Below are 25,559 nucleotides of genomic sequence, written 5' to 3'. Positions count from 1 at the left end.
AGCGGAGATTGGAGACCTTAAATTCATAGTCACGAAGGCATCCATAGCAGCTGCAACCGAACTTCCACAGGAGGGAGAATGGTGGTTAAAAAATAAGAGCTTTGACAAGAGAGCATGGAGGGTTATCCTACGAAACCCAGGTATGTAAGCATCTTTAATAAAGGAATCCCTGTCTTTGCTTTACAAGAAAAATGGGCTAGTTTACTATTAATAATCCAGAAATTCATTACCTGTGAGGGGAGATTCGGGTCAATGTACATGTATCACACCCGGTTGCTGATGAATTTTCTAGAGAACCAAACCCTTAATTTGCCCTATTTCTTGCTAAATAGCCTGAAGAAAATGTCCACCATAGTCCAAAAGAATCTGGGGGATGTAGAACCCCACTTGTATCACCACGACCTTGTGAAAATCTTGATAGAAAAACAATTAAAAGAAAAGAATGACACATGGGAGCAGTTTTTGGTCATAAATTTCTTTAAAGATCCACAAGAAACCCCTGAAAGCAACACATCAAGGAGAAGCAGAAGAAAGAGAACAAGTGATAAAATTCAAGGTACTCCTACTAACATAGTTGAAGAAACTAGTAGAGAAGAAAGACTATCTGAAAGTAGGAAGGAAAAGACTGAGGGTAAGAAGCCAAGAAAATTAAAAGGGAAAAGAAGTATTGAGGCTGTGCATCAAACCCCAGAACCTTCCTCAGAAGAAGACCATCAAGTACTGTTTGAAAGACTAGTTTACCTTCAGGAATAGTCAGCCGCAACAAAGAAAAAAGGAAAGAAAAACAGAGTGGGAAGAAAGAGGACACCAGCCCACAAAACTTAAGGAGATGTTCTAGACTTAAGGGGAAGTTGAGAAAAATACAAACTAAAGGACCCCACTTTATTGATTTAGGAGGGGAAACACCGAAGCAGCCTTCAGCAATCCCTCCTGGCCGTGGTCCCCACCATACTCCTATCTCTCAGCCAGATTTTGACATGAGTCCTTCTCAGCCAGATTTTGAAATCAGCCCTTCTCAACAGGATTTTGGGGTCAGCCCAAGAAAGACCACACCTGAGATAGACCCGAACCAGAAAGAAATGTATGATTATATAGAGTCCTTGGAGAAAACAGCTAGAGACCCAGGCACTTCATCTGCTCAGCCTAATACAGCTCAAGAAGCTCAAATCCAATCCCTGAAACAGGATTTTTTAAGTTGGAGGTCTTAAATAGACACATTAAAAATGAAAATGAAACATTGAAGGAACAAAGCAGGTTAGATAAGATCATTCATGACAACACCATGTTGCATCTTGGGCTATGGCAGAAGAAAAATAGAAAATTAAAGAGAAAGAACAGAAGGTTGAACAAGACTCTCATCAACCTCAAGTTCAGGTGTCTAATGAGGAAGCCAAGGATGGTAGTGGTCCCAAGGAAGAAGAAAAGAAGACTGGATGTATTAGCAGAGGTCTCAGAACACATGAACTGAAGGAGGATGATCAAAGTTTTGGTTGCATGGGGACATGCAACACCTTCACAGTGGGGGTATGTAGAGCTTTGAAATTACACCTCTCCTACACACTTTCCTAGAACTTTTTCCACTCACCTGGACCTCCTAAGCTATGAAAATCATTGCATATTGATTCTAAAAGAGCATTTAACGTGGTTTTATAACTATGTTTTGTGTTTGTTGTTTGAACTAGATTTTGCTCATTAGCTGCGGAATCCAGTCACTTTTTGCAGCTGATTCAACTTTCCGCAGTTGTTTTTGTTAAACTCTATGTTGCAGGTGTCACCAGGCAAAACAAGCCACATGGGAAAATTAGAAATGACCTGGACATGGATCGGGTCCTATTGGTTCAACTGAATTCATCAAGGGAAGTTGTGGTCAACGGTGGTAAAACGGTGGTCCTACGTAAGAGTCCTACGGCAGCCAGACTCTGTTTTCCAGCACGTGAAGGATTCTGAAGGATGCGTGGTCGTTCCTAACTCTCTGGGGTCTGTTGCCACCTGTAGACTGACCCATGACGAGAATCTAACAACCACAAGTTGATAGATTTAATATTTTCAACAACCAGTACGCTAAATCCGTGGACACTGTATTTTACATGTCCCCTGTTCACTCAGTTCAACAAGAAAACAGCTATGTAAACTCTGTTATAAATAACATGTTTCTACAACGCATAGTTAGTTTTTGGTGAATGTAATTTTTGTTGTTCAAGCCCACTGTGTCGTGACACTAGTTTTATTGCTGTAACTGTGTTATGAAATATATGAGAAGACTTTGTTTCTACATGATTGCGTGAACATAATCTTGGATTGATAGCCTGTTGACCGAGGCTGTGCAGAGGGCCCCTGTACGCTGAGGTTTTGTTTCTCTTGTTGCTGTAAAGTTTCCTGCATTGTTTTCTTATTTCCATTTGCATATATTCCACCTGTGTATATTTTAATTGTCATGGTATTAATATTCCACTTCTGTTCATGATTTTACAGCTTTGTATAACACTGATCAGTGCATGTATGTTTCAGGATAGAGTAGGCAGCCCGGGCATATGTATATAATTTTCACAATGACTAATGACATGGGGTTAATTCTCTGCTGACTTTGCTTTTCCTAGTTTTTAATTCCAGTTCTGTTTTGTTGATTTTAGTTTTGCTTCCTTGCTTGATTAGTTAGCTTAGATATTAAATTGCTCATATCATTGTCAGTTACCTCCGAAAGCCATAGTTGGACTACTGGCGAGGGATTGAATTATGAATGTGTAATTTGATTTTAGTTTTACTTTTCTGCAATTAGATATTAAATTGCTCATATCATTGTCGATTACCTCCAAAAGCCATAGCTGGACTACTGGCGAGGGATCGAATTATGAATGTGTAATTTGATTTTAGTTTTACTTTTCTGCAATTAGATATTAAATTGCTCATATCATTGTCGGTTACCTCCGAAAGCCATAGCTGGACTACTGACGAGGGATCGAATTATGAACATGTAATTTGATTTTAGTTTTACTTTTCTGCAATTAGATATTAAATTGCTCATATCATTGTCGGTTACCTCCGAAAGCCATAGCTGGACTACTGGCGAGGGATCGAATTATGAGTTTGTAATTTGATTTTAGTTTTACTTTCCTTGCAATTTTTAATTTCTTTGAGTGCAGTAGCTTAAATCATTTTTCTGTATTTAGACAGCAACAAGAGATGATAGTTTCATGATCAGTAGTTCATTATTTACTTGTTTTAGATAACATCACATTATTTACTTGTTTTAAATAGCAGCACATTTTCATTCTTGTTCAAGTAATACTTTCATCACTAGTATGTTCTAAGACCTTTTGAAGTGTTAAGTTTTGGGAACCATTATAGAGGACATAATCGCCTTAAAATCTATAACCATACTTGCCTTCTAGAGACTCAGAAATAGGAATTCCATTCACATTATAAAAACCCCCAAAACAAAATAAAAACTGAAAAACGACAAAAACATAAGAAATAGGTTATCTTGCACATATAGTGCGCCACACTTCATCAGTTTACGACTCCCGGATTGATAATTAATGTAGCAATTTAGCACACACTAAATTGACCAAACACATGCTAGTCGGATCTGTCCTTAAGCTTGTCCTCAGATTTGAAGTAAGATGTAGTTGTCATTGGGACTAGTTCCAAGTTCTTGTCCAACATGTTCCCTTCGTGATTGCTTTTCCTCACTCTCGCTTGGACTTTGTCTTCACTTGAGCTCTTATTCCATGTTAATTTTAGATAACAATGATATGTTCTATGTCTTAGCACAATTTACTTCAATGTTCCATTAGCAACCCGATGAAAATTTCCAATTATATCCAGTAGCAATCACATTAACATAATCACATTGACAGTAAATGTAGATAGAACATAAAAACATGTGTAGAAGACAAGCCAAGACAAGACGACACACAAGATTTTGCGGATGTCAGGGAAAAACACTTTGATCAAATCTTCTTATTATTATTCAATAGTTCAGCACACAGAGAGAGAGAGTATAGAGATCAAATTCACTTGCCCAATACATAGTCAAAACATCACTGTCAAAATCAGTAGTCAACTACATCCCTAACCAGAAAGTCAACGCTGGTCAAATCAACACCAAAACGTCCTCCAAGCAGCTCGGTCAACAACAATCCAATTCGACCTTCAAGGAGAGTCAAAGTCAACCCAAAACAGTTTGGTCAAACCTAGTCAAAGGAGAGAGAAACACTGTTGTAATTTTCTGCAGTCAAATCTGAAGTCAATGTAGAAGTTAGTATTGGTCAAACTGCCCAAAACATCTCGATTTCTGTGCCCAACAACTCGGCCTAGGAAAATCGAAATTCTTCCCTGAAAATTGAAGTCAAAGAAGGTCAAATGAGCCCTGGTCAACTTTGGTATGTTTCTCTGAAATTTGGCCTGCACTTAATCGTGAAATTTTCGGCCTCTTGCTACACATGCAAAGAAGAGAGAGAGGCTGCCCAAGTTGTATGAACCAATCAAGAGAAGAGAGAGAGACGAAATGATGTGATGAGTGATGTCCAAATGAGGAGAGAGGTCGCTCCTATTTATACAATTCTTTGAGGGTGAGGAGACACATCCATTGGGCTTCTTGAGCCTACATTTGACTGAGGCTGACCTTGACAATTTAAGCATGAGAGAGAATAAATTCAAAATTCCACTTTTGCTTGTCAGAATGACATGATCTTTATATCAAAAGTGGACCTCTCAAAAAGAGGAATCCAATGCAATAATCATCTCCATCATATGAGTTGTCCTAAGGTGGAATTTGGCCTTAGTTTCCAATTTCAACACATATCTTGTGTCTTATGTGTGTGAGTTTATTTTGTCGTTCTCTATTTTTCTGCATAATTTACATTCGCATGCATGCACAAATTACAGTTAAATCCACAGATCTTAAAGTTTAATAAACCGTAATAGTGTAAAATTTCAGTGTTTTAACATATTATTATCAGATCTGTTGTGACAAACTATCCAGTGGAATATCCACGACAGTTTACGGATCAATGCCTAAAGGAATTGGCTTCTCGTTGCAACCCATAAGTGTGAACCACCCAACTCCTTTGGTTTGCATGTAATCCAAGCACCAATGTTCTCTATGAAACTCTTGTCCGTCATGCATATACTTTTGGATTAGATGAGTTTATTTTCCATAACCCCCACTTTTCCTTCCCTCATGAAGTCCCCTTCCAAACTTCTCTCGATGCATCCAACTAGTGCATCCTACCAAGGTCTATAGTGCACACACTGAGCAAAAGAACCTAACATGTTTGTGTTGACCTTGCCATATGAAAGGGCATCCAAAACCGACTCTTTTAACCATCAACTTTTCATCATGTCCATCCAAGCCAATCAAAGACCACTAAGGTCATCATGCCTTAGAGGTACCCAAAGTCATTCAAATCTAAGGCCTTACAATAACCTTCTCGAACCTCTAGTTGCTTATGCCATCACCTCTTCTCATACTCAAAGACTGAAGATAAGTCATGTTTCAATGATGCCAACGTTTCTTTCATCATAGGTGTCTTAGTGCACCCTTTTCAAAGGTTTGGAAATTATACCGGGTGTAATGTTCCTCAACCCTTTAAACTTGAAACACAAATAGGCATGCAGAGAAAGTAATTGCAAAATAACTAGAAATAAGATACAACAAGATGAAATATGTAAACGATACCCTTATTTTATGATAACGCAAAAGGAGGAAAACAATGTTCACTTGCCTCTTAAGGTGGGGCAACTTTTGAATGAACATATCTCAAACTACATAACATCAGACAAACATTCCATAGTCTAGTATCTTTTTAATTACAAAAACCTTAACTAAACTTATAGTATACCTTTTTACATCTAATAACTATTTACTACTATCCAATAAGTCATATTAAAAAAGAATAACCACTTATAATAATGACTTAGTCTAACTTATAGACAAATACACTTTTTCACCAAAACTCTACAAAACAATTTCAAGAAATAATGTGATTTTTTGTTATTTAAAATGCATTTTGAATGTATAAATGGAATGGACACCTAAAAAACCCGGAGGCACTCAAATTCTAGATTAAACAACTTAAATTCAAGTTTTTAAAAATTGTTATTGGATTTCGTTTAAAATTAACCAAAAAACATGTCCTGAAAATGCCATTTCCCCGATAAATTAAACTACACCTATAATAATTAATTAACTCCTAAATAACTATATATAAATAATAATTAATTAACTCCTAAATAATTTTATGTATGGAGATTATAATAATACCTAACTATATATTCTTCTATTTTAAAAAATACGGGTTCCTAAATAATTTTAAGTATGGAGATTATAATAATACCTAACACTTAACTATATATTCTGCTATTCCTATAATTAATTATAAAATGAATAAAAAATAATTTAACCACCCATTTTAAAAAAAAATCATAAAATTTACATTTTAATATTTATTACCATATTTAAAAAAATTAAATAGGGTCAATTTATAAAAAATAATATAACTATACAATTTTCACAATTTCAAAAATAATTGCTATTTAAACACCCAAGTCCATATACCATAACGACCATATACAAATCACTCCATATCTAAACATAAGGGAGAAAAAATAAAATAAAAAAAATAATGCTCCCCGGCATCTTTAACTTCCCAACGAAACGAAACGTGAACAGATGTTGCCCCACGACGCCGCGTATCTGGATGGAATCGTGGATCTCAGACTACATGGTAACTACGATTTTGACAAAATCCTTCTAATGTCTTTTCAATAATTGAAAGGCCAACTCCTTGATTCCTTCGGCACGCGTTAAAGGTACGCGGACCAAAGCATCAAGGCCCGCCCGTAGATTTCCATCTGTAATATCGCATTAATTCGTTTGAATTACCATTTTTCTTCTGGCAATTTGCTGAGCTGGGCTTTTAGATCTCGAGAATTGGCTCGACTTGTTCCCTTCTTTTCGTCTGTTGGCTTTAAATTCTTGAAATTTGGCCTTAGTCAGGGTGGTTGGTGTTTATGTGAAGGTAAATTGGATCTCACTTACCCTGTCTTCAAATTGTGTTAAAGCTTGCCCAGCAGTGACTTGATTTCGACGGATCGATCCAATTTTTGTTGGTGCAGGTCTAAGTGCAGTGTGAAGATCAGAAGTGTTTTTCTGCCCGCGTCAAACAGTTGACGGTATGAAAGCGCTTCTGTGCACTCAAACTCTTTGTTATTTAGTTTATAAAAGCATTAGATCTGTCGTAAGTTATTAAAACATCAGAGCGAAATTTGATTAATTCTTGGACTGAAACATGTGAAGATCGGTTTATGGTTCTGAGTATATTACTTGATCAGTACTTACTTGTTCTTATATGGTAGTTAAAGCTACAAAATTTATCGATTTTCCTCGGCAGGGCCTCTTAACATCAGGGGGCTCTTTACATTCCCATATATTTTGATGGTGAATAATTCAGAATAGTCTTTATTGTCTCACTTCAACTTGGACATTGTTTACAGTTTTTCTTTGTTCTCATTTTTTCCCTACAATACTTTCTTAATTAATTGATTTGTTGGTCTTTATTCGCCGTTTTTAACATTTCAATATTTAATTTAAATTTTCGTTTAAATGGTAGATTTTTGGCAAATGTTGTTTTGCATATTTCTTAGCCGAACATCAATTTTAGGTTGATGGATTTCCTGTGTTATCTTTGTTTAATTCATTTACAGATTGCCTATTTGCTTTGGCAGTGACTAGGAATTTGGCAAAGGGTAGGTGCTTTGACATGGAGGGGACTATTTTTACTCCTTTTTTGGAGGCCATACCTCATGTGAAGTCCTCCGATGGTGATATACAGACGAAGCCATTCTTGGATGCCTGCAAGCTTTTGTTGCCAGTCATTGGTATGCGTGCTTTTCTCCCCCCTTTTTCCTTCTGTTTTAGAATAAATATCAATTGTCAAACAATAGCCTACTCACAATGCCTTAATGATTATACGTAATAACGTCCACAGAATATATACCGCAAAGCAAACAGTGGATTATACACAGACACAAGAAACAGGAATAGATATCTCGATGAATTTGGGAGCTTGGGACCTTGGGATCACATTTTGATTCTTATTTCAAGAAACTGTTGTCTTTTACCATGTAATTTTCTCTTGTATTCCAAAGCTCTAAACTTAATGACAAAGGAAGAATCAATGTCCAAATTATCGAGCTTTGTTGGTATGTATCCCGATAAAATATGACATTTGAGTCATTAAAGTTAATTCTCAAAGGTATGATGAGCAATCAAGTATGAGAAAAGCAAAAAAATGACAAAGATTAATTGTGTTTGTAACATTTGAAGAATTGCTCCAGTTAATGAAAATTTAAAATTGATTTTTACACTCATGTTTTCAAAGTACAGAATAACTCCATTTTCAGAAAATGTTCTCCCTTCTATCCGTTAATTTAGAGTTAAAGGTGTCTTTTTCAATTAATTCAGGTGACTGCTTTTTCAATCAATAAGCTTCTTTGCTAATTGGACTGGAAGACTCGTAAAATTTTCCATTTTTAATTATCTTAGATCTGTGTTGTTCTGTTATCATCAATTTCCATAGCACGTTGAAATTGGAGTTTGAAGTCATTAAAAGAGTTGATGAAATCATGAATCGTGTTTCTCTTGGCAAGATTGTAATTGTTTCACAAAGTCACATAAGTGGGTCATCTTAGTAATGTGCATCCTTTTCTTCTATTGGATCCCATATGTGCACTCTTATCGTGGCCTTTTAAGTGTTGTCCATCTGTCAGTTTCCTTGTAAGGGTTATATGAGTTGTTTGTTATTTTGCAAATAATACAATATTATCTTCATTTTCCATTTGCTGATATTCAACTGTAATTGTGGTTCTAGGCTGATTAGTGATATTCTTCTAGTAGCACATTTTTAATCACCTTTTCTTTAATTTAAAATGTCAAGGTAATGGTATTTGATAGTATATATAAAAGTTCTCCTATTACCCAGCCATTTTGTAGTGTCTTAAGCCCACCCCTGCTTTTGATCTGTTTCGATTGGGGTTTTTACTTGCATAAAATGTTAGATTTGTACTGAGATATTCAGTTCATTATTTCGTAGTAGATTGTTCATGCCAACTGTAACTTCTGTAAGTTTTGTCATCTGGCTTTAGGCTTTAATGTGGGAAATAGGTGCTTGATTTTGATCAAGTTTATACTTTTTTATGGAAGTGTTTGTTGGAGTTTATGTATTGATGCTGTTGATATGCTTGACCTCATGCAGACAAGTTTGGCGCTGCTATGGCACTTGTGAAATCTGATGTTGGTGGCAACATTTCGGTAATTTTAGATTCTCCTTGATCCATTTTTCCCAAAGAATCTGATATGACAACATACACTTAAAAATATTGAAAGGATGTTCTTCTCTTTCATTTATCTTTTGATATTGTTCATCTTATCATTTTCCCATTTGGTTGGACGTCTGTCTTAAAACATTTGTAATTTCTGTTAATCTACTATTCATGTTCACATAGGACCTGATTGGTGCTAAATTTTAGGAGATTTTCAAACCAAGAAACTTTTGAATCACCTTCATTTATTTTGTCAAAAATCAATCTATTAATGCTTGGAAGTGTATTATTGCGTTCCACTATGTCTCTTTGTTTATTAGTTTCCATTGGTAATATTCTCATGAATTGTCTCTAGTTATGATGCAGATTTTGAGCTTGGGCCTTGTGTGTCTTAGGACCTTGAGCTAGGGCTTTTTTTAGATCTCGCTGCTCTCTCCTTTCTTGTAATTTGCATCTCTTCTGTTTTGCTAACATTGTAGCATCTATGTGTGTTCTAGAGTTCGGGTATTCCCATGGTCTGCTGACTACTGGTTCTATTCTCTATTTACGTTGACATTTTCTTGGTCTTTTGTGGATACTAATAAAAAAATTATGTTTATTTACTTGGTCCAGCAGGGAAATATTATGCCATCATTAGTATATATTGCCAGGGTCATCGATGCAGCTTTTGTTGCTATATGTTTGATCCTAACATCACCTTTACTTTATTGCCTCTGCTAGGCAACAGTTCTTCAGTTTTATAGCATTTTATGATCATTATATCCTCCATCAGGAAACATACAAATTGAAATATACACACCAGGGATGTAAATTGTTGCTTTCTTAGTTGTAATCCTTATTCAAGTTATCTTGATTTGGTCATCATTGTTTTAGTTGTTCCCTGCTTCTCTCATAATTACATTGTCGCCTGCTAAAGTATCTGTAGTGCATATATCATAAGAATCCCCTGTTGAAATTGTTGAAGGTGACACTGCTTTTTATTTTGTGTTTTTCAACATCTCCATGTCATGTTGCTTGAGCCGTTTCCCCACCTTTTACTGGGAATGTACCTTATCGCTTGTATATCCTTCCCTCCAACTTTCACCACTTGAGATGGCATTTTCCTCTTTATTTCAACCTATTCAAATATGCATGCAAAATAGCGTGAGGAGATTTCTTATCAAATAACAAATAGGGATTGTAGACCACCCAACTCTTGAAATAATTTGGTTTGTCTTGTTGTTGTTTAATGTTTACCTGCTAAAGCTGGTCCTCGAATCATTTACACAACCACAGTAGCAAATGGAAATCAGGCTTTCTTTTTTGCAACAACAGTGGTCTGAGAAATTGATTACCAAATCTTCAATATTTAATTGATTGCTGACAATCGTTGCTTTGCGGTTTGCCTGCAAAAGGATGTCCTCAAATCAGTTGTACAACCACAGTAGCAAATGGAGATTAGGTTTTCTTTTTTCAACAACAGTAGTCTGAGGCCAACTGATCAATCATTTTGATGTAACCATGGTTAATAGTGAAACCCAGGCTGAGAAAAAGGGATTCTGAGCATTGATGTGCTTTGTAGTCCTAGAGAGTTGTTGCAGTCTGCAACCTAGGTGTGCATATTTTCAGCTAGCAGCATGCTCCAGCTGTGATAGATGCTGATAGCAATGTTATTTTGCATTATGATGAAATTATATTATGTAAATATTGAAAAAAATGATTTTAATGGAATCTGATGACCTTGCCCATAGCAATGAAGCAATCGTTCTGCTGGTTGCATTGCTTTTTTTTTGTTATGACACCGTAATGCAATTAAACTATGTATTTTCAGATTCATCATGCACCATTTTGTTGCTGATAACTTCTTGTTTTGTTGTGGATATGTTTTCTCTCTTTTGTTTTCTCCTTATATCAGGAATAAAGAAGACTCAGATTTGTCCAAAAACTTGGTCTTGACAATTTGCAATGAGCGTTTTCCAGTACTGATCTGTTCTGCAATTCTTTATTTCTGGGCAAACTTGCAAAGGTTAGCACCTTGGGATATTCTAGTATCCTTATAAGTTTTGGAGTATGGATAATGCGTCTTACAGCTTGCATTAGGTCTTGTACAACAAAATCTAGCACCCCCAAATGATGTAAAGTCCCAAGCATCAAGGGGCTAGTCTTGTGCAGCTCAGGAAGGCTACCAACTATCACTGTAATAGTGCTTCCTCTCACTTTTGGTTGGCTCTTCTGGAACTCTACGGGACTTCCCTAAAATGTAGGATTGAATAGGCTATAGAGTGGAGGCACAAGGTGATTTAATGAAGAGTTAACCTAAGCAAAATGAGTGGATGTAGTATACTGGAATAATGAGTGGGTGTGAGAAGGAAAAATGAAGTTAGATACCCCAACACCAAGTTTCTAATCACACCTTGGGAAAATGGAGTGAAGGAAGCATGGATCAAAGAGGAAGTGCATGAAAATGTAGGGCAATAAGGGCTGCTATGCATGCGACATATCAGCCCTAGCCTGCTAAAATATATTGTAGAAATTGTTATTGGTAAGCTAGGTCTGCTATTTATAACATTGGTATGAAAGTGATGTCATGTTAATCTAACAGTATTAGGTTTATTAGATGCAAGGATAACACAATAACAATAGCAATAAGAGGGATAATATCCTCACAGTACTATATCCAAATGAAACATGGCAATAAAATCAACAATACAACAGTTTCCTACAATATAAATCAACATGTAAAAAGCCTCTTAATAAAAGATGCTATACCTCCAATATTCCATCAAAGCTCTAGGCATATGATGTACAATTTGTTGATTTTTCAAGTGAAATATAGACAAGCACAATTTTCTGCTACTGATAATTAGTTCCAATGATATTGTTCTTACTTTAGCACATTCCAGTTCATTAAGCAATTATACTTCAGAAAATTTCAACTGTGAATGCAGTAGGACAGTAGAGGTCACAGTATAAGAACAATGCACAAATAGACACCAGAATTTTACCTTGCGAAAACCCTAACTAGGTAAAAACCTAATGACCTTTTCTTAGGAGAAATTGTCCAATTCAACAAGAGATATAATCTAATTTTCTAGTTAAACTAGGTCAAACGGACCATAGAAATTACGCAGGTAAAACCTGGTCAAACCGAGAGATTTTCGGCCTTTTGCAATAGTCAGTTAACTTTGGTCAAACAGGGCAAATTTCGGACTCTGCAATTGCCTCAGAAATTTGGTCAACTTGCCCAGAAAAGATTTGGTCAACAGTGGTCAAACTGTTCAGAACAAGTTTGATGAACCGCCCAAACTTTTGGTCAACTGCCTCAATCAAACTGCGGTGAAACAGATCAAAATAAAGTTTGGTCAATGCATGTCAAACAACCCAGCAAAACCTCAATCAATGCTGGTTAACACGGGCCAAACTTAGCTGATCTTGTCTCTCTCTCCCCTTCACACGTGTGGGTAAAAACAAAAGAATTGATGATTTGAATTGCTTTCCAAATGAGAGATGTTGAATGTCGATATATAGAGGTCAAAGTGGGATGGTTTTAACTTTTGACCAAGGATCAAACCCATTTGTTTGGTGGGGCCGACTTGTCTTTTTGGAGCCAACATGAACTCAAATAATAATTTCTTTCTTTTAATTTGGTTGACTTGAATATCAATGGCAGCTATAAAATTCAACACTCCCTCTTAGCTACGGAGGTATTCACCTTACTTCCTCAGATGTTCTCTTGTTGAAAAATTTCTCCATCCCAAGAAAAAGGTTGAATGAGCTAGCTATGTTGATGTATACATCCACTACATGTGTAAAGCATCTCGCATCAACATCATGCAAAGGGATCTTGTCACCCACTAGACACATACCCTTTGCAAATGGATCTAGTCACCCACTAGCCAAAACCCATGACAAAATGGTTAGAACCTTCTAACCGGGGTCAACAAGATTAGTCCTGGTTCACTAGCTCAACAAGTCGTCACTTGGAGTCATGTCAAGAACCCTCTGACAAATGGTGAAACCTTGGGCCCATTTACCATTCCAACATGTTGTCACATGCTATTGAATGGCAAAATATTGGCCCGATGCTATAAGGCACTCACTCAACTCACTAGCTAAGTAACCTTTGGCAACATGGTTAGGTAACCCCTAATTGGGGGAGCACTTTGGGCCTTGATGCTCTCTGGGCCAATCTCCCTAGCCACATTACATGGCTCTTGGTCAATACCCGTGACTAAGGGAGAATCTTTGCCCCTTGATGCTACAACATCAACACTCCCTTTGACAAGAGAGGCATTCTCAACCACTCCAAGCTTGTCCCTGAGGTTACTAACTTCATCCTGGGCAGAGGCTTTGTGAGAATGTCAACAACCTTCTCGTTTGTAGAACTGTATTGGAGCTTCACTATACCATTTTGTACCATGTCACCGATGTAGTGGTACTTGATCTCAATGTGCTTCAACATGTCATGAAAAACTAGATTTTCTGAAAGCTCCACACAACTTTGATTGTCACAATATATCACGGTTGATTCTAGCACATGATCAAAGAATCTTGCGAGTAGCTTCCGAAGCCACATTGCTTCACGACTCGCTAAGCTAGTTGCAATATACTCAGCTTAAACAATGCTGAGTGCGACAAATGTCTACTTTTGACTCATCCAAGAGATCATAACAGAACCCAAACTGAATCAACATCCCGATGTGCTTTTCTTGTTTTCAGTACTTTCCGCGCAACCAAAATCTGTGAATCCCTGTAGCTATACCTCACCATTTGAGACATCTCAATCCATAACTGGCTGTACCACGTAGGTATCTCAATACATGTTTTGTTGCAAGCCAATGTTCATGCCTTGGTTCCACTTGGAACTGACTCAGAGCGTTTACTGCAAAGCAAATATCCGGCTTTGTATTAACCAGATACATCAAGGATCCAATCAATTGTTGATACATAGAGGGATCCACCAAATCTGACTCAGAGTCTCTCAACTGCTTTAGGTTTGTCACCATGGGAGTGGCCATGGACTTGTATTCAATCATCCCAAATCTTTGAAGGATCGTAATAACACACTTCCCTTGACCAAGGAAGATCTCACCCAACTTCTGCCATACTTCTAATCCCAAGAAGTAGTGCATCAGACCCAAATCCTTCATCTCGAACTCATAGGTCCAATGTTGCAGGAAGCACCCCCCCGGTTCCAAGGCCCGAAGTGCGTCCCGTGTAGATGAGTCCAGGAAGCGTCCCCGGAAGCGCGCTTCCGCCTGCTTTGGACGCTTCTTGGATGCTTCTGCCTGTTTTGGACGCTTCCGCCTATTTGGGATGTTTGTTTTGAGTATAAATGCAAATATATATATATATATATATATATATATATATATTTATATATATATATAGCAGACGCTTTCGCAGACGCTTCGCTTCCTAGATTTTTGGAAAATGAAGCTTCCGCGTCCCCGCTTCCAAAAAATGTCCCTGCTTCATCCCCGCTTCGTGCAACATTGCATAGGTCAACTCCCTCTTACACTGAGCAATGAGATTTTGTGTCCTTGTGAGAAATAAGTCATCAACATATAGCAACAGGATCACAGGCTCACCTTTCACAACTTTGAAGTAAAGATTTGGATCAACATCACTCTTGGAGAAACCAAGACTCATCAGGTATCCATCAATCTGTGAATATCAAGCTCGAGGTGCCTGCTTGAGTCCGTACAAAGCTTTCTTCAATCTACAAAAATGAGTCTCCCTCTCATGTAACTCAAAACTTTGAGATTGTTTTATGTACATTGTACACTACATCCTCAATCACTCCATTTAGGAAAGCGGTTTTCACATCCATCTAATGCAATTTCCAACTTGTAATAGAAGCAATAAAAATAATCGTTCTAATAGAAGTGTACCTAGGAAATGGAGCAAATGTCTCTTCATAGTTCTCTCTCTCTTTTCGGTAGAACCCTCTTGCCACGAATCTTTCTTTGTACTTTTCTATGCCGCCATCCACCGCATGCTTGATCTTGTAGGTCCACTTGGAGTTCACCACTGACTTCCCTTCAAGTCTCGGCACGACTTCCCACACATCAGTCTTCATGATGGATTGATATCCCCCCATCATGGCATCGTTCTAGACTTTTTGTCATGTTGCCTCCTCATAGTTATATGGCTCAGAATCAATGAGGTGGCTCATCAGTGCTTCATATCCTGAGTACTTCGTAGGACGTTTACTTTCCCTGAAAGTGACACGGGGAGATGCATACCCTTCATCTTCCTGTAATGTACTTTGAAGCCACTCTGGCCTCTTCTTGGATTCTAGAGAAATGACCCTAGGTGGGTCCACTGGCTCATTAGGCCTTTCTAGCTCTTCTTAATGGTTTGAAGGATTTTCCACATGTACGGAAGGACTTGAACCTACACCCTTGGGAGCTTCATGCTCTTCATCATCATCAGTGTCCATTTGAGATTCTTTGGGTTTCTAGAAGGCAGTATCCTCATAAAAAATAACATCCCGGTTGACCTCAAACTGTCACTATCCTTGAACGTAAATCTTGTACGATTTTGACGACTCATTTCATCCAACAACTATTCCTTTCTTCCCATAAGGCCTAAAATTAGTTGTCTTCTCCTTGGGAACATGAATGTAAGTAGGACAACCAAAGATCCTCAAATGCCTGACCTTTGGTTTCTCACCCTTGAAGGCCTCTTTAGGAGTCTTATTCCCCAAAATCAAGTGAGGACTTATGTTTTGAACTTAGACTGGTGTCTTGGATGCTTCTCTCCATAAGAATATGGGTAAGACCTAATCATGAATCATTGCCTTAGCAACTTCCATAATAGATCTATTCTTCCTTTCAACAATCCCATTCTATTGAGGGTTGTAAGGGACTATCAACTCCCTCTTAATCCCAACTTCCTTACAGAAGGCAATGAGTTCATTGGAGGTATATTCTCTTCCATTATCTCACCTCATAACTTTAATCTTCTTCCTTGTCAAGTTCTCTACTGGAGCCTTGAACTCTTGAAACTTGTTGAAGACCTCAGCCTTGGCCTTCAAGAAGTAAATCTATGCCTTTCGGGGGAAGTCATCAATGAAAGTCACATAGTACAGAAAACCACCCAAGGATGACACTAACATTGGTCCACATACATTTGAATGTATTAGATCCAAAATTCCTTTGGACCTACTATCATTGCTTGGAAATGATCCTTTGACATTCGTCATTTGAATGTATTAGATCCAAAATTCCTTTGGACCTCCTATCATTGCTTGGAAATGATCCTTTGACATTCGTGCCAAGTGCACAACCTTTGCAAACTCCTTCATGCTCTACCTGGAATTCTGGAAGACCTTTAACCATCTTCCTCAATGTTGGTAAAGCCTTGTAGTGAATATGACCAAATATTCGGTGCCATAATTCGCATAGATCGGTGTTATCATGTACCAATGCTTGAATTGATCGTCCTATGAGTCTGTGCAAGCCTCCCTCTTGAACACCAATCACTGTGCTGGAATCTACGCTAGAGCCCTTCTTCCATACAAGAACTTGTCCATCAACAAAAGCAACTCTATAGCATTTGTCTTCTAGGGATGAAGTAGAGATCAAATTCTTCTCTAAACGAGGCACATACAACACATCATTTATAAAAATGTTACCTCTTGATTCCAATTGGAAAGATGTTGAGCCAACACCTTTGACTGCATACTTGGCATTGTCACCAAGTTCCACTTTTTGTGTTGACTTCTTTTCCACCAATTCTGTGAGACTATCACAGTTTCTTATCATATGTTTGGAGGCACCACTATCCACTAACCAAATGTCATTGTGATATGTAACAGAACCCGTAAGAGCAGAAAAGAAAAAATAATTTGTATCATCGACATTGTCATTCCTTGACTTCTTTTGATGTTGATGTTCATCAATGTTTGCTGCCAAAGCATGTTGCTTGCCCTTCCTTTTCTTATCATCCTTCCCTTCAGGGCACTTGTCTTTATAGTGACCAAATTTGCGGCAACAAAATGATTGAATCTTTGACATATCCTTCTTTCCTTGATTTTGAGTAGGAGCAGGTCTTCTACCTGAATTGTGTCTCTGAAAGTTTCCAAAACTTCTTCTACCTTTACCATTCTTAGAATGAGCTGCAAATGCTTGGGAATCACCATCTTGAGGTCTTTGAATCTTTCCTTTTGGTACTAGTCTAGATTTCTCTTCAGTACAGGAGGTCCATTGTAATATTCCTGATGGAAAATTAACAGTGATAAACAAAGCTTACAATGGTACATGCAATACACAAACCCACACAAAATTAAATGCCCAGAAATGCACCAGAAAATTGCACCACTTGAGCCATTTTATTATAAATCAACATGGTTACATATAAGCATGAAATGAGTGCACACGGGCTTGCCTAAGGCAAGCTAAACAAGTCCTAGGTGGAAGAGATGAGTGCTTGGATGTTGAAGCATCAATTCCCTTTGAGTTTTGTACTGGTCCTAGTAAAACTGCATTGTTGGCTGAAGTAGAACTGTTGTTTGACCCACTTCTGGTGCTCAAAAAGTTTCGGGGCACCTCAGTGATGACCCCTTAAAACCCAAAAGATAGCTGCAATGTCACTCGCTTTCCCCAGGAAAGCGTGGTTCTTTTCTACGCCCTTACTGCTCCAGATAGCCACGAATCTACCTGGAAATCCCCTCCGGAACAACTCCAACACACAACGATGGCTCTCCTAGGATGGCACTCGAAGTCCACCGAAGAAGAGTTGAGATTTCTCCCTGGAAACCTCGTGTGTTGAACAACACTTGCAGACTTGGCTCAACAACTCAAGCGTGCTAGGTGAGTGAGTTTGTCTAAGTGTCAAAAGGTCCCAAAATGATGTGTGCTTCCTCTATTTATCCTTGGGCTGCCTCCTCCTCATGTGGGACCCATACATCGAATTCCTCCATCCAAAAAGCACGAATTGCCCAAGGGGTGTGTATTTCCCTCTTGGGTGGCCCCCACAACCCACTAAGTATTCGATTTGCCTCTTTCTCCTTATGTGAGTGCCTTCCTTAGCCAAAAATTGAAAGTGGGGTCCTCCAACCCACTTCTCCTAAGTTGGAAATACAAAATTATCAAAATTGAACAAAATTGTATTCTCACCTAGCAATAGTTGCTAAGTGGGAATATCACATCCATAACTGCTCAAAACTTGGAATTCCCGTTCTGTCATGTATGCTAGATACAATTGAATCCCATAAATCAAGTAATCCTTTAAGAGCTGTAGTCACAAGTCCTGATTCATTAATACTTTCTCCAATAGCTTGTAGTTGAAATCTGCTCTAGTCATCTCTGAACATCATGAAGTTGGTTCCTCAAGGTCATTTTTTGACCAATGTTGTTGATGGTATACAATCCCACTAGGGCTGAAGTTTGCAGCCCTGAAACATATGGAATAAAGTGGTCTTTGATGGATTCAACAAGAATCCTCTTAGCTATGATTTCAATCTTCTTGTGCTTGGCCTCCCCGCATCATCCTTAGGTTCAACAACCTTGCCTTTGACATATTCCATAACATCATTCTCATTCAAGAATGAGATCAATTCTTGTCTTCCAAGCCCTAAAATTTGTGGCACCTTCTAGCTTATTTCTTGACTTAATAGAGGGAGTCATTTGCTCAAAGATCTGGTTACAGATAGATTGCAGAAGTAGGTGTCTTCAAGAGTGCATTTCCCTTTCCTTCACCAAAGCTCTGATACCATGTTGATTTTTCAAGTGTAATATAGACAAGAACAATTTTTTGCTACAAATAATTACTTCCATTGGTATTGTTCTTAGGAAATTTAATACAAAAACATGGGCTACATAAGCAATCGCCAAGTTGGTAGTACATAGAACTTAAGAGATCAGGAAGCCTAAACCCAAGTACAAATTGCCCTAAAGCTATAATAGTCATATAAAACAATTTTTTAATTAAAGCTGTGGGTTAGTGGGCCACACAATCTAAGCGTAAAAGCATCAATTAAGCAACATAGAGGATCATGCTTGCAATGGGAGGTAGGTCATCATTGTCCTTGGGGGTAGCCTCCATCTGTCCATAGTCAATTTTGGGTTAGTGATAATAGGTTTTTTTGGTTACCTCTCTTTGGATCAAGAAGCTATTTAGCCTCTATGATAGAAAAAGGCGAGCCTTGGGCACTCGTCTCCGAGGAGTTGGGGGAAGCCAACAATGATGCCCCTTTGCAGTCAAGAATAACTTGTGCAATGGCTAAGCCTCCCTTTAGATCAGTGTTGTGAACATTTCGATAACATCTTGATTTTATCTTGAAATCACGATTTTTTTGGCTTAGCCGATGTTTGCTGTTTTTTATCGATATTTTGATGGTATCTTAATTTTGCTGATTTTTACCGATAATTTCACGATTTTTACTTTTTTTTTTGGTTTTTCTATACCCTTGCCGATTTTATCCTGATGCTGATGTTTGCAACATTGCTTTAGATCACTATGATTGGTGACAACATGTTGATGGAGTAGGGGAATTGGTAGGTAGTTCTCTACTTAGTGTAGGGAGCTCCTCCCCCAAAATTTTTGCATTATGGCTGTAACATTAAAAACTAAATTGAAAAAATAATTGAGTCCGTAAAATGGAAATCGAAAAATAACCAATCATCGTAATAGAAAAATCTTAAAAAAGGACCATAGTTACGAATCTATAATAAAATAAACGAACATGGATTCATCTTAACATTGGCCACTGTAAGCATCATTAGAATTATATCTCTATTTTTGTTGGTTCCTCTTATTGCTTATTATATTTGGGATTAAGATGGATCTATGTTAGTATTTTTCAAATGAAGATTTACACACATTAGGGAGTTTTCATACTAGTTAAAGCATTTATTGTGCTAAAATTTCATGAAAAAGGTTTCATTCCTCAGTTTCCAAATAAGGAAAAATATTATTTTGTAATGTGTTGCCATGTTGATTTGAACTTGATGACCCAAAGGAGTTTGTCTCCTAACAAGGTGGCTTTCCAAGGAATGGGAAAAGAGAGAAGCTTGCAATAGAACACAAACACCCATGCCTTCCAATCTCAATTTTGGGAGTTGAAGAGGTCAATATTTTATTGATGCCTTCTTGAGAGAGGGTGAGGATGAGAAGTGGATGTTTTCAGCCAATGTTTCTCCATTGAAGAGCATCATTAGCAATCAGTATATACAATGTTCATTTAAAGAGAGCCCATATTTGAGAGAGCTACATTTTAAATAGAGCGTTGACTTAACAGAGTCCTAAGCTTTCCAAATGGTTTTGGCCACAAAAGTGCTTTTAATCTCAACTAGAAGTAATGCAATTTCTAAGCGGGACTTTTCATGCCTCCTTCCCTTTAATTGCTCGAGTAATCCATTTGTCCCATGATTCTTGGCCCTCAATGTTGGGAAAATCCCCATTCCTTGGGAAGGTAGTGTAGTTTTCAATTGACTTTGTGGAAGTCTTTTTCCTCAGCAGTTTTGGCCCAAAAAAATTGGAAAGTACTTTTCAAACCTTTGGTAGGTACTTATAGAAGAAAGTGACATAACCCAACAAGAGGAGTAATAGATATGCATGCCAGCTCACACTTCAGTGCAAATATAAAATTTGCAGCCAAGGTCATGAGTTTGGTAATTCATTTGTTATATTTTCTTAACCCTTTGGGTGAACACATCTTAGAGCTCTTTTCAAGAGGCCTAAAATGTAGATTGGACCCTTAGAAATAGGTTGGATTCAAGGCCATCCTTGAGAAGCTGGAGAGGTTGGTACCTCACTCTAGAGGAATCACAAAAAATTTGCAGGCAATGCATGGTATTTTCCATCAAAGATTGATCGTCAAAGGATTGTGAGGAGGGAGTCATCATCAAAGTGACCATTGACCATTTGCATACATTTGGTTTTGGGAGATGGATATCTTTGATAAGGTGTTGAATGATTTTGTTGTGTAACAAGTATTCCAAAGCCTTGATAACCATGATGTAGATGGCAAGGGAAAGAGGACAACTTGGGCAGATTGACTTAAACAAATTGATTTTCTCAGACATGGATTAGTTAATGGAGATAAGGTTGCAGCCTTTGTAAACAAAGTTCCCACATAACTTGAGGAAAACTTACCAAACTTGAGTTCCTTAAGCATGGCTTTTTCAAAATAGATATTTATGGAAACGGCGTTGAGGCTAAGACATTGAGCTTATTCCTTTCCTTCCCAATACAAATTATGAACCTTGTTTGTTGTTGGTGCACTATCATGGGCTAGATAAGTTTGATGTATAAATCTAGGGCTTTGGCCATAATTTTATGATAGACATTTAGTAGGTTTATATACCTCCAGTTGGTGATAATATTTGGGTCACTAGGCTTGGCATTGAATTTTATTGACCTTGTTGATGTTCTCTCCTGATGATAGTTTTAGGATGACCTCTTTGTACACATTGAGCAAGTTAGACTTGACAAATCTTCATTTGGCTTTGTAGAATTCATAGGGGAATCTATCAAGTCCTAGATATTTATCGTTTTCCATTTCAATAAGAGCTGTTATTAGCTCATCTTATTCTCACATCCTCTCGTGTTTAGGAGAGGGACGAGTCAAGACTACATCTAGGCAAGTTTGCATCACCACTTTATATTCTTCTGAATTCAATAAGGTTGGAAATCAATGTTATAGTGATTAACAATTTTGTTCAGTATCTTATTGCTTTGTGATGCAACCCTATCCCTTGATTTACTCCGATGAAATTTGGTTTGTAGAGGGATCCTCGAGCTCAACTAAATTAGTACCTCTTTGGGAAGTGAGAAGGTTTGTCTGCTTAGGATTGAAGCTTTTACTCAAATTAAATTGAGGCTTCTCGTTTAGTTGTTCTAACGCATCCTTGATAGCTTTGTGATGCTTGTATCTAATGGATGCAATCTGCTTCCTGCAGACATGTAGAAATGGAGTGATTCGGCTGATGGCATCTCCTCACTAGTTGATCCAACACTCTTCCCTCTCAACATGGGGAACAAATTCCAGATGCTTTTGATGAAATTCATGCAATGTAGGAGTTGGAGGTGTGACACATTAAGGGGAAAGTGGATTATGTGAATAATAGATTCTCTTAGGCCCCTTGAAATTGAGAATATGATAGGATGGTGGTTTGAGAGAGCCAACTTGCCAGTTACTTTTATTGGCCAGTTTTTGTTCCAATAAAAAATGAAAGTATTCTGCTAGGCATGAATCTATCAAGTCATCCCAAAACTCGTTTGTTTCTTTTTCAGGAGTTTAACTAAGTGAATGTTTCCTTTTCATAAGTTCAACTAAGTGAACGAAAGTTCTTATGCATCATGTCTCCTGAACGTGCTGGGGTTGTATGAGCCATTTCTGGCTTTAAGGCCATTCCAAGCCACCAACTCTCCTTGGGGTATTTTAACAAGTAGCATCCCCTCTTTATGAAATGGTTGACCCTTGATTTCGCTATCTGAGACGGGGATTGACACTGCCAATAGCACCGTGCTGAGACCTGTAACCCTTTCTCTTGCTTGTGCTTGAAACCCCTTGGGCAGAGTATCAATCTGACTGCATGGCTGTCTTCTAATGCCAATGCCAGGGTTAGAATCTCTGCCTTTGGCATGAAGCACTCACCGCCAAAGGATATTGCATGTTGTTGCGAAAGGGAAAAATTAACTTCACTTAATTAACTGTATCCCAGGCCTAACCACCGACACCAAATACTTGTAGGATATCAATATCTAGGAACAAAACATGGCTTTGATCTCCACTAATTTGCATAACTCTTCAATCAGCTGGGCATTTCAACCTTCTGCCTGTATGCTGGAGATTTCTGGGGGTGTTGGATTCCAAGGTTACAGTTGCATGGGGGTTAGATGTACCAATTCCCCTAAAGAGTAGCTGGGGGCTGCCTAGGGATCTGGTAGAGACTATTACCTTGCTAGATTCTTTGAAAAAACTTGATGAAACTGACCGTGGGTGTCATGAATTCTACTCCACAGGCCTTATTATGATGAAATGTTTTCCATTTAGCATTTAATGGATATATGCCTCATTCAGGGTCTTGCATAATTTGCTCTTCGACACCCACTGTTACGTTAATCCCCAAATTTCTCGGTATTGCCACAATTCTCACAGTTAACCTCATTTGTATGTGCTGTAAATGGAGTGGTAGTTTGAAGATGAGGCATTTCAAGCACGAGTTTGAGGAACACAAATTGCTTGAGCATTGGGTGTCTCTGGTTTAACAATGAGGGGACAATGCTGGATTGTGTGACTGGGACTCTGGTATGTGAATAGATATTTTTGAGGTTGATATACCTGACCAACTAGTTAAATACTTTGCCCCTGTCCTGGATATAGTCAAATTCTTTCAAATATTTAGATAGGATAGCCTTCAAGTAAAAAAAATATCTAGGGCCTAGGTTCATGGCAAATGAGACCCTAATAATAGTCTTTGAAATATGGTCCAAAGTCTCCCATGATTGCGAGAAAGTTATAGGAAATCCACCTAGTCAAGGCAACAAAGTTGATCCCACTGCTTAGGCGAGAGTTCTTCAAACCACAGGGACAGAATTATTAAGGTATCACAACAAGCCCAAGGGTGTTGAGAAACAATAGCAGCACAAGAAAACCTTTTTGTCAAAGTACAACTACTCTGGTGGTGCCAGTCATGTGGCTCGTTGAATTCTTTAGTACAGGCCTTAATAATGGACTCAGGTGGAATTTGATTGACAACATTCTCGAGGTGTGTGTCTTGAATCTTGGTTTGGCGTTTAGGGGTGTTGAAGGAAAATTAACAATCTATAATGACCCATGGTTTTAGAAACCTACATCTACTGGCAAATTACAATGCCTGTAACTGATCTAATTGGCTTGTCTCTAAGTAAAGGAAAGAGTGAGGGTATTTAACTTTTGTTTTTATTATTTGAGGCTTGTAAATGGTCTAGAATTTAGGAGTTTCAAACTTTGGCATAACAATTTGAATAGGATGGGTTGTTAGCTTATAGTTTATAATTTTCCGAATAGCAGTTGCTCATGTAAGTTTGTTTAATACTTTCTTTAATGTGTTCTGATTGTTCTTCTTCAAGGCTTGTTTTGAAAAGCACATTCGTTGAAATACAGTTCCCATACATCTCCTTGTGGATGCATCTTCTTTAATACGAGCCTTAATAATCTTGTTTATTTGCAGTTTAGGGGTGTTGAAAGAAAATTAATGGTCTATAAAGATCCATAGTTTTAGAAACCTACGTCTACTGATCTAGTTGGTTTGTCTCTAAGAAAAGGAAAGAGTGATAGGGTATTTAACTTTTGTTTTGGTTAAGTCTCGAATTTAGGAGTTCCAAACTTTGGCATAACAATATAAATTGTATGGATTGTTAGCTTATAGTTTGGAATTTTCTGAAGAGCAGTTGCTCATATAAGTTTGTTTGATACTGTGTTTAATGTGTTCTGATTGTTCTTCATCATTAGAGAGATTCATCCACAATGAGATGTCTGGGAAGCGTATCTCAAAAGATTCCCTCTGGCACTACGAGGGAGGTTTGCAAACCTATGATTTGGTTGCAGTTTTCTGTTTTAATGATGGAAATCAAAGCTTAAATTGGACACCTATGTAGTTTGAAAAGGTGGTTGTATGAAACTGTGCAAACCTTAGTCCAAGGTTAGAATTAGTTATAGCATATATAGACATAGGGTGAATTACACTTTCCTACGCATGTTTATTCTCTATACATAGTACACAAGCATAAAGAAGATAGCATTGCATAACTGTGAGATTGAGATCATATCTTTATTCCGTATGCATACCATACATCACATATCCATGAGATGGAGACATTTTCATAAATTTGTTGATGACAAGAGGAGAATTATCTACGTGATGCACTTCACTACTTACTGTAGGCTGATTTCTACTAGTCGGACATTTTATATTTATGCCCTGTAATTCTGCCCTCTCTCAAAAGGTGGGACTTTTGTTATAAAATTTGTTGTACATAATTGACCTCAAACATTCAGCTAATATTTTTTGACATGAACTTTTCTCTTGTGTGTTTGTTTTGATTGATATGCTTTCAGTGAACAAGTGATGGCTATTTGATGTGAGATATTACGTTGTGGCAAAAAGGGTCTCACAGGCTATGAGGGCATCTCGTTGGCTAAGCTGACACAATTGAGGGTTATCTATTCTTCCAAAGTCATTTGTGTCTTGCACTTGGCCCCATCTATAAACACAAGCATAAGCACTAGCACTATCACAAGTGGCCCATGAAGGGCAAAC

The 25,559-nt window shown here is 37.8% G+C and overlaps 1 protein-coding gene across 3 annotated transcripts in view; it reads left to right on the top strand.

Moving 5' to 3' along the window:
* Positions 1-6,652: 6,652 nt before the first annotated feature.
* The window catches only part of GLTP1 (glycolipid transfer protein 1), a 30,759-nt gene continuing 11,852 nt past the window's right edge, over positions 6,653-25,559 (top strand). Inside the window, exons 1-4 of one of the 3 annotated variants that reach the window (XM_089459496.1) lie at positions 6,653-6,728; positions 7,120-7,176; positions 7,729-7,881; positions 9,258-9,313. In XM_089459496.1, coding sequence (XP_089315622.1) covers positions 7,764-7,881; positions 9,258-9,313 — 174 coding nt within the window. In that variant the 5' untranslated portion in view covers positions 6,653-6,728; positions 7,120-7,176; positions 7,729-7,763. Of the gene's footprint in view, positions 6,729-6,780; positions 7,023-7,119; positions 7,177-7,707; positions 7,882-9,257; positions 9,314-25,559 lie in introns of those variants that run through there. The other 2 variants (XM_089459497.1, XM_089459495.1) reach the window with 2 other exon arrangements.

Source organism: Pinus tabuliformis, chromosome 7 (genome assembly GCF_031772625.1).
Source record: "Pinus tabuliformis cultivar Carrire ecotype Pingquan chromosome 7, CPIR1, whole genome shotgun sequence".
In the NCBI taxonomy this organism is placed as follows: Eukaryota; Viridiplantae; Streptophyta; class Pinopsida; order Pinales; family Pinaceae; genus Pinus; species Pinus tabuliformis.
This window is presented reverse-complemented; position numbering and strand designations above follow the sequence as displayed.